We start from the raw sequence: 14067 nt of genomic DNA, 5'->3' as shown, positions 1-14067 counted from the left end.
AAACAAGTCACCCATTCAGGAACTCTGTACCTACAGAACATCGTAGAGTTATGTGATTTAAGACACAGAGATGACCCTTCTGAGACATAAATAATAAGAATAAAGATTCAGTCCTTTAGCCCTGAAGATTAGATTCTATATATTAACTCTAAAAATGCTGGAACTTCTGACAGCCCCTACATCTTTCCATGAACCAGAACACTTTATAATGCAAAACAGTTAAGGAACACATAATTTTCTTTTGGAAGGGTTTTCATATACTACAATAAATTATTATATTTATATATTATATAATTACAAAATAAGTTGTCTTATATATAAATCATATATAAATTTTATAATATATAAGTTATAAAATAAATACATTGTTCACTTTATAAATGAAGACATTTAAATGTACATGGTGATTATGCCACTGCCCCAGGAATGAAGCAGGTAAGGCACTGAATGGGGTTTCCTGGTGCCATCTCCAGCATACCACACAAGCTCCTTACATGTTACTCAGTGACTGGAAATGTGAAGAAGAATTCTTTCTCTTTGATATTCACATTTATTTAATAAAGAACCTGTGGTGGCTAGTAAAGAATGTTACTATAGAATCAAAAAGTAGAAATATCAACTAATCTAGACTTTGATAAATATTCCCTGAGAAAGAAATTAACTAAGGTGACATTTTATGTATATAAAATATGATATTCACATAAATATACACTCACTCAGGGAAAGCAAAACCTGAAACAATTAGTTACATAGTTTTCATTGCTCCTAACAGGGACCATCCAAGTTCAGAGAAAGGTACACTTATAAAATTCATCTTAAAAATTATTATGAGCATAAAGCTTTTTAATTCATAAAATAACATAATCAATGTAAAATCTTAAAGATCAAATGTAAATGTAATATATAAAAGTTATAATCCATAATGTAGAAAATTTCAAAAAAGAGTAGTACTATGAAGAGAGAGTACACTGAAAAGATTCCAGTGTCCTTGTACACACAGGAAAATGTCCAGCACCTCTGCTACCACTGAGATAAAGTTTCTTGACCCTTAATGTGATATAAGTCCAGAATTTCTAAAACAAGTTACTAGACGGGCTGTGAAGAAATAGTCACTGTCGCACATTACTGTAAGACTATAGGATGGTCTATCAACTGCAGAAGAAATATGTCACATAAAGTAGCAAAACCTTATGCGTGCTTGTTGACCAAACAATCCCAAAGGCACAGTGGTGAGGTTGGAATAAGGCCAATATACAAGGTATTTGTTGCCATAAAATCTAGAATTTCAAAGACTAAAGGAAACAGACAAAATGGAAATCGATACACATTAGATTGAATAGGCCACTATGTATCTAGTCTCCAAGGTCCAGGAAGGACAAGGAAACCCTCTGAATATGGAATGCTTCCTTTTATCTGAGAAGGGAAAGTATTAGTCTGTATGACCATTGGAGAGATAAGTGTAAAGCTAATTTTAAAAGCCATCTACTTATTGCAGACAGTAGGGCAGGAGTCAGGAATGGAAGCTAGATATTTGAAAATGCACAATGTTTACTGAGATGGCTTTAGCACTGTGCATACATTATACATTTATACAACTATAAAGTGACATTTTAAAAAATCTTAAAAATCACAAACAAAAAGAAATAAGGTGGTGGTGCATGCCTTTAATCCCAGCACTCAGGAGGCAGAGCCAGGATGATCTCTGTGAGTTTGAGGCCAGCCTGGTCAACAGAGCAAGATCTAGGACAGGCACCAAAACAACACAGAGAAACCCTGTCTCAAAAAAATAAAATAAAACAAAACAAGAGAGAGAGAGAGAGAGAGAGAGAGAGAGAGAGAGAGAGAGAGAGAGAGAGAAAGAATTTCACCACACTGAAAAGCTAAACATGAATACTAAAAATATGTCTTTAAAACCCCCTAATACTGCCAAGAAAAATGTACCTTTAGCTTTATTTATTTGCTTACTTAGATGGGGCCATGCTATGTTTGTCATACAGGTTTGGGATTTGTGATCTTCCTGCCTTCCACTTCCTGAGTACTGGGACTATAGGTGTGTACCAGCATGCCCCACACAAAATGTTTTCAGCATAAAACATCAGCAACAAAACATTAAATAGTTTTCCATTATGTTATTAGTGATAATATTGGCATTGGCCTTGGAAAATCAAATTTGTAGGATCAGATCCAGAAGTGATATGCTAATGTCACTGGGAATCATGTTTTTAGTGGATGACAGAAGAGCCATAAATATCAATGAAAAATAAACCTTAAAATCTCAATACACCTATATATTGCATGATTACTGCAGGTCTAGCATTTATTTCCCTTAATAATATTATTAAAAAGGCATTTTCTACTTCTTCCCATTGAGTTCTCCAGAGACACTGAGAGTCCCAGCAACAGAAACCATTCCCAGCACCCATACGTAGGATCTAAAGTCCATTTCCCATTGAAAGAATGGTAGATCTTTCAGGAAGCAGCCCTTTGCAGTGATGAGATCATAAAAACATGGAAATGGCCTGGAACATTCTTTCAAACCTGAAAACAAAGCAACTTTCAAAGGTAACTGGGTCTGGTCAAATAGACTCAGAAACAAAGTAGAAAAAAAAAAAACTCTCACTAAATGAAACAATTGAACATTTTTAAAGTATCTAAAATACTTTAAAACACATCAACTCTCAGCAAATACACTAATTTCTAGATATCAAAAACAAAATAGAATAATAAATAATCATTTTGAAGAATTCTAGAGAACCAAGTCATTAACTCAAATACCAATAGAAAAGGGAGCAAATTGTAAATGTATTCCACAGTTCCTGTGTTCTAGCTTGCTTCCTGTGGCTCTCATAAAACCTGAGCAAGAGCAACCTAGGGAGGAAAAGAATTTGTTTGGCTTAGGGTATGGTGGTCATCAAGGTAGGCTCATCAAGGGAACCAAGGTAAGAACTCAAGGCAGGAACCTGGGGGCAGGAACTGAAACAGCAGAGACCCAGGAGGAATGTTGCTTACTGTCCTGCTCTCCATGGCTTGCTTGGTTAGACTTTTTACACAAATAAGGACCACCTGCCTAGGAATGGTACCACCCACAGTGGGATAGGCCCTCTGTCATCAATTACCAGGTAAGAAAATGCCCCATAAACATGTCCTATTCCCAGGGGACTCAAATTTGCATCAAATTGACAAGCAGCACATTCTCTAGGTCTGAGAATCTAGTGTCTATGTGCAAGTAAATACCTGACAGAGTGAACTTATAATCCACTTGATAATTTAAGATAATAAATACATTAATAAATCATGCACTCTCATCATTTTTTGAGTTCCTATGAATCCAAAAGCTGTAAAAAAAAAAACTGTAGAAAGCACAAAAGAGACACTTTGGAATGAAAAGATCAACCTTCTTACTGTTGATCAATACTAAAGTAATACTAAAGAAAAAGAAGATATGATGTGCTACCCAAAGTGGATACTTTGGCCAGATTAAAAAAAATGAATTAAATAGAACTTTTGACCCAAGAACCGTTTTACAACATTATGAATGGCACATGGATGCAAACACCACAATTCATAATGTTGGATGATGTATAGAACACACAACTAGTCTTTATCAAATAAATTCCAACAGTGCTTGATTCTTGGTATTAGGAACTATTGTTTGTTGTTACTGTTTGGGGCTATCAAGGAACAGACAGCCTGCTACTGTGATCTTTGAACAATGGAGAAGCCTATATGCCAAACCCTGTACTCATCCTGAAATTCTTCCTGTGTGTAACTTCCAGATGGTGCAGAGGTAAACAAAGGAGACAATAACTTCTGGTAACTGAAGTCCACAAAAATGTGAAGTTTCTCAAGTAGTCAAGATTTCAGAGCAACATATGAGAAAGCAGTTTGCATGGAGGAAACACCAAACATTTTTGTGTGAGTTTCCAAGGTAATTAGAAGAAGCCTTAACTGCTGATACACTGAAGACGACTACAGAATATCTGAGACCAGTTCAGGGTGTGGGGCCAGAGAATGCCAAAGTTGAAGAGAATGAATAACCTAATACTATTATAGACCCAGTCAGAAGGGAAGGAGTTTTGTGAACATCCTGAAAACTGAATGGAAAGCTCAGCAAAGCTAGAACCGTATAGCAGGAACCATGGTACTCCACCAGGATTAAGGGGACATTTTGAAACACCCTTCTCAATTCTGGCATCAATTGGATCAAGGTGATCTGTCGGTGCTATAACTGCCAGCTAAAGCAAAACCAACTGTTTACAGAATAAATACAACCCAGAGTCCCTATAATAGTGTATCTGTGATGCTCTGCTCATGATACAAATGCATTAGGCCCAAGTGGGAAAAAATTAAAACAAAACCAACTGTTTAGAGAATATAACACAACCCAGAGTCCTTATAATAGCATATCTGTGGTGCTCTGCTCATGATAAAAATGTATTAGGCCCAAGTGGGAAAAAGTAAACAATAATTAACAAGGGAGTCACTCTGAGCAAAGCCAGAAACAAATCTGATATTGGAGTTCCCAAACAACTCGCAGGACCACAGAGGTTAGGTATAGAGTAAGAGACCAGGGTGTACAGAAAACAAGGCTCTCTAAAGCAACACCATGAAAGCACATATGAACTCACAGAGGCTGAGGCAGCATGCGCAGGCCCTGCACAGGTCTGCAGCCAGGTCATCTGTGTACATATTATGGTTTTCATGGGTTTCCTGAATGTGTGAACGAGTAAGTCTGTATCTTTTGTCTTCTCTTAGACTCTTTTCCTTCTGTTTGTCTTGTCCAACTTTGATGTGTTAGTTTTTGTTTTATCATATGATATCACATCACATTACATCATATCATATTATATTATTATCCCTTAGAAGCCTGTTTGTTTTCTTATGAGAGACAGAAAGGGGGTGGATCTGGATGGCAGAGGAGGAAGGGAGGAACTGAGGGGAGTAGAGGGAGGGGAAACTGTAATTAGAGTATGTTTGAGGAAAAAAAATCTATTTTCCATAAATGAAAAAAGAAAAGGAAAAATGTGATATCTGTAATAGAGAAGTCTTTACATGGTGAGTGATTTTTATCATTACATTGGATACAGTAGAAGACAGGACCTCATGTACCTAGCTAGACATTTCAAAAGTTCCAAAAGAAAGTAAACAAGTGAATCAAGTTTAAAAGAAGGAGAAAAACTAATTGGAAGGGGAAAGGAATGCAAGAATAAGAAAGCAGTGAAGCACAATCATAGCCTCCAACATATATTAATACATCATATGAATCCCAAATTAAGAGGAGATAGGGATATTAGAGGGGAAGGCATGGCAACCTAAGAAGTACAGTTGACTTTCCAGAAAGAAACTATGAAGGACAGAGACAATGAAAGGACAGAGTATGATAATATTCTTCTAAGATCCGAGTATAAAGGTGACTATTGGTCCAGCAAATGCTGAAGCTAACAGCAGTGCATGTGGTATTAGATGCATTAAAGGATGTGCTTGAAAAGGAAGTAAAATAACCCTACATAGAATGCAAATTTCTCTCTACTTGCAAAAGATGTAATTTTACAGAGAGAAAAATCCCTAAAGACTCCACCAAAAATAGTTAGATCAATAAAAATAAGCTTATAAACTAATTCAGGAAGGCTACAGGTTATTTATTAACTATGTATATATTAATAATAAATTATCCAAAATGAGAGATTTTTTTTAAAAAATCCCATTCAAAATAACATCAAAAAGTGATTCACCTCATGAATAATTTAACCAAGGACATGGGAATATCCACAAACTGAAAACTACAAAAGAGTGCTAAGTAAAATTAGTAAAATATAAATAAATGGGGAAGATATACATTCATAAATTGGAAGAATTAATATTATTTTTAAAAACCCATGGAACCCAAGGTGATCAACAAATTCAATATCACCTACTTCAGATTTCCAATGGTATTTTCCATAGAAACAGAAAATCAGTCCTGTATTTCATACAAAATTACAAAGACTCCAAATAAGTAAAACAATCCTGAGTAAGAACAAAGCTGGAGACATCACAGCACTCAGTGTCAAAAAATATAAAACAGCTCTAATCAAAGCTGTATTAGGAGTATGTAAACAGACACCTAGTTCTATATATCAGAAGAGAAAACAGAAAAATGAATCTGTTTCCTACTAGACTGATTTTAGAAAAGGGTGCTAAGAACAATCAATAGAGAAAGAATAACCTTCATTATAAATGTTTTTCAAGGTAGGGCTCCACTTGCAAAAGAATTGAACTTGTCTATTATTTCATATCTTATAAAAATGTAAACTGAAACAGACTAATGACTTAAATATATGGACTGACCCTGTAAAACCACTACTAAAACAGAAGCAAGATCCATATTGTAGATCTGAATAACGATTAATTTTGGACATGACTCCAAAATGCACAGGCAACCAAAGTCTATAGTTAGTGGAGAAAAAAATGATACACCATAATAAGATGTTTCTGCACACCAAAAGAAACAATCAATGGACTGAGGAGAGAGCCTGGAGGGAGTATAACTTATAGTGTGGTGAGGGTTGATGGCCAAAAGAGATAAGGAACACCAACAACAGCAGAGGGGAAAACCCCAGGAACTAGAATGGCCATTGGCAGGGGGATGCCAGGCGGCAAGTGGGTTTAAGTTATACTGCAGGATCAACTCTGGACCTCTGAAGCTCAGCATGGTAGCAATAGTTAACACAACATGATGTAACTGAAACTCGCTAAGAGAGTAGTTCTTAAACATTCTCACTACATACAGAATGAAAAGGAGAAATAAATATTTGAAATAATATTTAGGCAAAAAAAATAAATATTTGAAATAATTAGAACAGGAAAATCAAATAAAATGTATGAAGCAAAGTTGTCAGAACCAAATAGATGAACTTTATAGTCACAGCCTGATACCTCAGCACAGTTCTCTCATCAGTAGAGCAAACATCTTAAGTCACTGGAGAAATAAAATATTTGAACAAAACTACTGTCCAAATTGACTAAGTTAACATACATAGATGGCCATACTTAACTTTTGCAAAATGCATGTTTTTCCTCCCCATAAGGGGAGTACCGATATAAAAACATTAATCCATGAAGCAAATGCCGAACACTTGATACATACTTCATTACTGAGTGACCACACTGGTAATTATGGTCACCGAGAAATCAAAATAAAAATGGAAAAATATCTTAAACTAAATACCATAAAAGCACACATTAAAACTTATGAATAAAATAGAACAAAGTAAAAATCTTCACTTCAACGTATACATTAACAAGTATTTTGTTGCATATGAGCACGTGATGTGTATGTATATGCAGAGGTCAGGGGTTGGCTTCCGGTGTCTTTCTCAGTCACACAACACCTCACATATTGAGGCAAGCCTTCTCACTTGAACCTCGAGTCTGCTGACGTGGTTCATCTAGCCAGCCGTGCGCTCTGAGGATCTACTTTCTCCACCTCCCAAGCACTGGGGTTATAGGCAGGTTGTTACTATTGCCTTGCAGCCTGGCATTTATGGAGGTCCCTGTAACTTCATAGCAAGCACTTTGCCCACGAAGCCTCTCCTCGGCCCCTAAAAAAAGTATTTTTAAAGGCCAAAAACCACTTTCCAAACCTTCTAGGTCAAAATCCCAGGAAAATCATAAAAGCAATAGTAAGTTAAGCTTTCCAAATATAAGAGAGAGTGAAAGTTCACCTTTAATGTAAGTAAGCTTGAGATGAATTCAACACACTAATGTGGCAGAAGTAATGCAATGTGACTTTAAGGAACTGACTGCCAGCTGCCAGCACCTGCCGGGCTTTGCTGTAGTGCTCCCTCTGGGAGATGGCAATAGCCATAGAAGAACATCGGTTAGAGGGGCACCAGCCTGATCGTACTCTCACTTAGAGGACAATATTGCCGCCCATGTGACAAAGGCTGTTTTCCTTAGTGCTGGGCTCAAACCCAGGGCCTTCTATGTCTGACAAGAGTCCCCTCTATCAAGTTCAAGTGATCTGTTTTTGGCTGTGTAGCCCACTTGGGCCTTCGGAGAACTACAGAACTAGCTAATTCTGATAGTTGCTGCTTAACAACTTTTAGTTACTAATCGTCATCTTGAGCCCTTTCCAAAGTTCAAGCCCACAAAATAAACTAATGAAGATTTTATAACACTGAATTTTTCAGTCATGTGCTCGATAGTAATTGGAATAGGAGAAAACACTCTTGGTTTGATAAGAGCCACCTACAAAAATTTACATCTAACATTGCATTCAATAAAAAAAAAATACTGAATGTTTCCCCTATGTAGTTGAGAAAAAGACAAAAACAAAAAACAAAAAACTCTCCTCTCCTCTTTATCTTAGCACCATATTGCATATTTTAGCCAAGTAAAGGAAAAGATGTAAGAGTTAGGGAAATATGAAAGATTACAAATATCCTTCCTCACAGATAACATGATGGCAATGAAAAAATAGAAAAGAATCTTTGAAAGATTTAGAATTTAAACTGAAATCTATGAAGCATTACCAGATAAAAGCTTATGAAAAGTGAGCACCAAATTGAGTATAAGAACAAGAGCAGGGCACAGTGGCACACACTTTCAGTTCCACCACTTGGAGGACAGAGACAGGAGGATCACTGTGAGGTCAAGGCTAGCCTGGTTCATAAAGTGAGTTCCAGAATGGCTGGAACTAAAGAGTCAGACCAAAACAAACAAACAAAAAAATATCAATTATCAAGCGGTCATTAAAATAAGGACTGTTACAGGATGAAATAGACAATGTCCCCTGTGATATTCCTGGAGTAAATTTACCAGTAGAAGTTATAAAATGGTTTTCTGATTGATAGTGAGAGCCTATTGGTGAAGACACCACCTCCTTTAGTCATAGGATGTGGAGAAATCAAGTTGGTACTGACCAGGATGTTTCCTCCCTGTAGTTCTAGAAGGTTCTATGCAGGCTGCTGTGGGAGGGGGGATTCATCTGTGAAACCTGTAAACTGCAATACTCACCTGCTGTGGGATGGTCTGTATGTCAAATTACTCTGATTGGTCAATAAATAAAACAAGGATTGGCTAGTGGCTAGGCAGGAAGTATAGGCGGGACTAACAGAGAGGAGAAAAGAAAGAACAGGAAGGCAGAGGGAGTCACTGCCAGCCCCCGCCATGACAAGCACCATGTGAAGACTCCAGTAAGCCACAAGCCACGTGGCAAGGTATAGATTTATAGAAATGGATTAATTTAAGCTATAAAAACAGTTAGCAAGAAGCCTGCCACAGCCATACAGTTTGTAAGCAATGTAAGTCTTTGTGTTTACTTGGTTGGGTCTGAGTGACTGTGGGACTGGCGGGTAACAGAGATTTGTCCTGACTGTGGGCAAGGCAGGAAAACTCTAGCTACACTCACCTTTACAAGATATGTCCATGGTGCCATAGTGGCATGCATTAGTTACAGGGCAACCAATCACATTCTAAATGGATTTAAGGTTTGCTCCATAAAAAGAAACACATGCTTGGTATTGTAAATCTGGCCAAGAACCCAACTCCCAATGACCAGCCCCCTAGCAGCCCCAGTGAGGGCTGCACCTCCAGTAGTATGTGGGAAACACAAACTGGACTTGGTGAATTATTTAAAAACAAGAAAGAAAGAAAGTGACATGACATTGGATAAGGTAAGGTAAGGGTGGATCTGAGAGCAGTTAGGGAAGAGAGGAAGTAAATACAATAAAAATAAATTGCATTAAGTTCTGAAACAATTAGTACAAATATTATATTAAAACAACCCAAAAAACTCTGTCCAGTAATTTGATCAGGACCTCATTACTACTCATGCATTTTAAACTTTGCAACACACACTAATTTTTTCTGGTCTTAAATTCAAAATTGAATTCATTTTAAAATTATTTGTTTTTAACATAATTATTAAAAATGTCTCATTATTTCTAGGTCCCCCAAATGTCATAATATTATGACAATATGTCTTGCTTTCTCCTCATTTTACACTCACCCGACTGCTTTGCCTCCCACATCACTGTAAAGCCTCTTCCACGTCTTATGTATTCAGAGTAGAGATGGAAGAAAAGACTGTTGCCACTGCTGTGGATGCCCTGGGGGGGCCTGGAGCCACAGTATCTCCCAAGAGGGAAGGCTGCTGAGGAATCTCCATCATTAATCTGAAGAAATTCTCGGGGACAATTACTTGCTGGTTCCAAGTCAAAAAACGTGAAAGTGATATGCAGAACCTAGAAGAACATAAAAGTGTTTCCATGTTAATGCTAAACCGTTTCTTCCACTAGCTAGCAAGCATTCACATAAAGAGATACAGCCGTCCATCCCGAGTTACCCATCAATGCGTGCAGCAAGTCTACACATAAAAGGGCTGATTTTAAAATCATTCAAACCAAACTTTAATTCATATAGCAATATGAAAAAGTCTCTGGAGAGATGGAAATGCTATTTATTGTGCTCCATAAAATATGTACTAATGCTATGCATCAATTTTAAAAACTCTTAATAAATAAATATACCAAGATTTTTACAAAACTGACTAATCTACCAAGTGTATGGTCAAGAGTGTTTCTAAATCAAAAAAAAAATTAAATGGTCATTTGAAAGAATATATCTTGAATTAAGTCCAAATGGCTGATTTATATTCATAAGAATCCCCCCCCCCAAGCCCCTGAAGAACCTGTAGTGTGTGGTCACCCCTATCCCCTGTTGATTCCACAGGGGTCAGTTGTCCAGCCTAGACTAAGACTGGAATGTGGGAATAAGTGGGCCTGGGGAAGGTCTTTAGGGGCTGGACAGCTTCCAAGTGCAAGCACTATCCAGAGCAGAAAACAGGAAAAGGGGAGTGTTTCAAGTACTAAGCACAAAAGTAGAATGGAGTGAACAAGTGCGCACTTTGAATGTAATAAAATACAAACGATTTTAAATTGATAACCCTATTTTAAAACAAATGTCTGAAAGAAGACTGTTAGATTTAATTTTCACCAGAATCAAAATTCACAGCAGTATTTAGCTAGTATAAATAATTTCAAGATGTTTTTAAAATTCTGTTAGAATATTTTAATAGGTTTCCTATCATTACATCATTTCCTTACTTGAAGCAATTTAAATGGAAATCAAATAAATGTTAATTAGTTGTTTATGTTCTCTATTATAGATTATAGAAAAGAGAATATATAAAATTATATCATGAAAAAAAGGAAAAAATTTCTTAAAAATGGCAATATACATATAAAATTTTTCACATAAAATCTTTTCCTTGGAAAAATATATTTTCAATGTCAGGAAGTGGAATTCATTAGAACCAAACAGAAGGAAGGAAATTCACACACCATACTCGGTGGGAAACTCTTCTGGAATTTGTTCTATTGTGCAATGACCAAGCTACAGCTGTCTGTCCTTCCTTGAGGGAAAACACCATTTTCTAACCCTCACACAACATCCTCTATAGCATTAGTTTGCTGGGAAAAGTTAATGAGATTTCAGGGTGGAAACTTACCTATTAAGGCATACCACGTTAAGAATTGCTTAGAAAACAAATACTTTGGAAATCCGACTGTTCAAGAATGATAAAAATGAGGCCGGGCGGTGGTGGCGCACGCCTTTAATCCCAGCACTCGGGAGGCAGAGGCAGGCGGATCTTTGTGAGTTCGAGGCCAGCCTGGGCTACCAAGTGAGTTCCAGGAAAAAGGCGCAAAACTACACAGAGAAACCCTGTCTCGAAAAAACCAAAAAAAAAAAAAAAAAAAAAAAAGAATGATAAAAATGAAAATCATGGGCTCAGATCTTAGTTTTAAGTGCTTATGTAATGGCTTAGTCATGAATATTGGAATCAGATGCCCTGAGGCTGTTTCTTAAAAACCATATGCTATTAAAACACACACACACACACACACATACCTGGACAAATGCCTCAAACACTCTAGGCTCCCTTTATGCATGTATAAAATGGGTTTAATAATTCCTAGCATTAGAGTTTAATGTACATTGTATAAGGAACATATTGTATTAGGCACAGAGTGGATACATCATAAGGAAGCTATCTTAATACAAGTTGCCACCATTTCAGGACAGTACATTGAGGTCTGTGGTCATCTTCAATTACTACTTTTACAGAAACAGCATGGTCTTACAGATTAACTACTGGCCTACAGCTAGACCACCAATGTTGGGAATCCTTCCTTATCAGAAGTAAACAAACAAACAAACAAAGGGAAAAAAATGGGCTCTAGAACCAAACTTAACTTGGAAATTCATCTATTCCTCTTATAAACTAGGTAATATTAAAAATAAAAACTTCAAAGCTTCTCTTATTTTCTATTATTTCAACTGTAAAATAAAGATATTTGTTTATTTAGAATAATTTGTATGAAGTTAGACAAAGAAAAACAAAGTATCTAGCCCAAAGCCCAGCACTTACCAAATATTCAATATATATGAGTTGAATTATCATTATATATATTTTATATGTGTGTATACACATGCATACATATGTCACACATATCAAATGTTTAAATGTATAAGTGAAATCTGCTCATGGACAAAAATTACTATATTTACCTTTTCCTCATCAGTCCTGACAACCCAGAAACAGTTAAGATCATGAACATAGGTATCATTAGGGCTCTGGTAGGCAAAGACTCCTTGTGTCCCCGAGAGGATCCCTCCACAAGCTAAAAAAAAAAAAAAAGAATTGTGTTTTTCATAGATTCTCAAAAGGAAGAGGCCAGGCACACCCCATTCTAAAGTTTCCTCTTCTCTGGTCCCTTTCAGTTGATATCAAGCCACACCCCACCTTGTATCCACAGTCTGTTTCATACCCATCACCTTTTTCTACAAACTTCACTCGATTCCTTTATTTTCTTTTGCTAACACTCTCCAAACCTTGATGAACTAGACCTTACCCCTGATTCAATCACAGCATTACTTCTGCCAGCTCCTGCCCCCTTCCTGCTGCTCCCAGGCAGGCTTAGCTCCCTGGTTACAAATAAATGGAGAGGATATTTCATGCTTTGATATTTTATCATCTTCCTAAACCTGTGCTAAGACCTCAGTGAAGGCACTGAATCCAAAGCAGGAGGAAGAAGAGAGAGGGTGGAGTCGTTAGGGAAACCTTGGAGGAAGAGTCTGAGTGTGGTGTCTAGGTAATAGATGCAGCTGGCTGGGAAATAAAGGAGGGATTTGTGGAGGTCGTAGGGAGAACTGTCCCAAATAAAAGAACACAGTGACAATACTCATGTGGCCCATGGAGTTGAGTAGCAAAAGAAAAAATGCCTGGCTTGAACGAGAGTATTTCTAGGGAACTAGAGGAAAACATGGTGATATGGAGAAAATGCAGGTTGTTCATGGAAGATCAATGAAAAACAACCTAAACCTTGATTGACTGGACAATGAAGAGCCAATACATCAGCGACAGGAGAACAATGAATAAGGTAGAAGAGTATTCTGTGAACATTAGGTGCCTGCCATGCAGGAAGTGGTCCTCTAGGAAAACCGAAAGGGACGGTCCCAAGTATATGGTATATTCTGAAAGAATATAATGAGCGTGGAAAATTCTAACAATATTTTTGAAGAAAAATGTTTCATGTTTAAAACTAGGTTTATAAATATCCACTTTGTGAATTCTATGCAATTTCTGTAAGGAGACATCTACGTCTTAGCATCTAAAGTGGTAAGAAATTAGGTTACATTGGCAAATATGCAAAAGGCCTATTGGAGGATGATGTCGCTAAGCAGTAGATGGGATGTCTTCCGTACCTCTCTGGGGTATCTGACAATAATACCCAGTCCAGGAGCTTGTGCAGTCACAAGTGAAGCCATTGATACCATCGATACAGGTGCCCCCATTCAAACAGGGGTTGCTCAGGCACTCATTAATGTTTTCTGTGCAGTTGGTTCCAGACCAGCCTGAGTCACACTTACAGAAATAACTAGATACTGTTTCCTAAGGAAAGAATAAATGCATCATAGTATAAAACAAATGGGTGACTATATGACAGAACAACCCAAATCATGAAAAGAAGTGACAACATAAGATATATATTTAACAGGAATTAAACAATAGTATATATTTTC

General features: G+C 37.0%; 1 protein-coding gene across 1 annotated transcript in view; it reads right to left on the bottom strand.

Annotated features, from left to right (window-relative positions):
* Positions 1-14067, bottom strand: part of Cubn (cubilin) — a 226113-nt gene that overhangs the window by 192126 nt on the left and 19920 nt on the right. Inside the window, exons 12-14 of the mRNA XM_006985936.4 lie at positions 13750-13936; positions 12553-12665; positions 9992-10226 (exon numbers count right to left, since the gene is read on the bottom strand). Coding sequence (XP_006985998.2) covers positions 9992-10226; positions 12553-12665; positions 13750-13936 — 535 coding nt within the window. The remainder of the gene's footprint in view (positions 1-9991; positions 10227-12552; positions 12666-13749; positions 13937-14067) is intronic.

Source organism: Peromyscus maniculatus, chromosome 5 (assembly GCF_049852395.1).
Source record: "Peromyscus maniculatus bairdii isolate BWxNUB_F1_BW_parent chromosome 5, HU_Pman_BW_mat_3.1, whole genome shotgun sequence".
NCBI lineage: Eukaryota > Metazoa > Chordata > Mammalia > Rodentia > Cricetidae > Peromyscus > Peromyscus maniculatus.
This window is presented reverse-complemented; position numbering and strand designations above follow the sequence as displayed.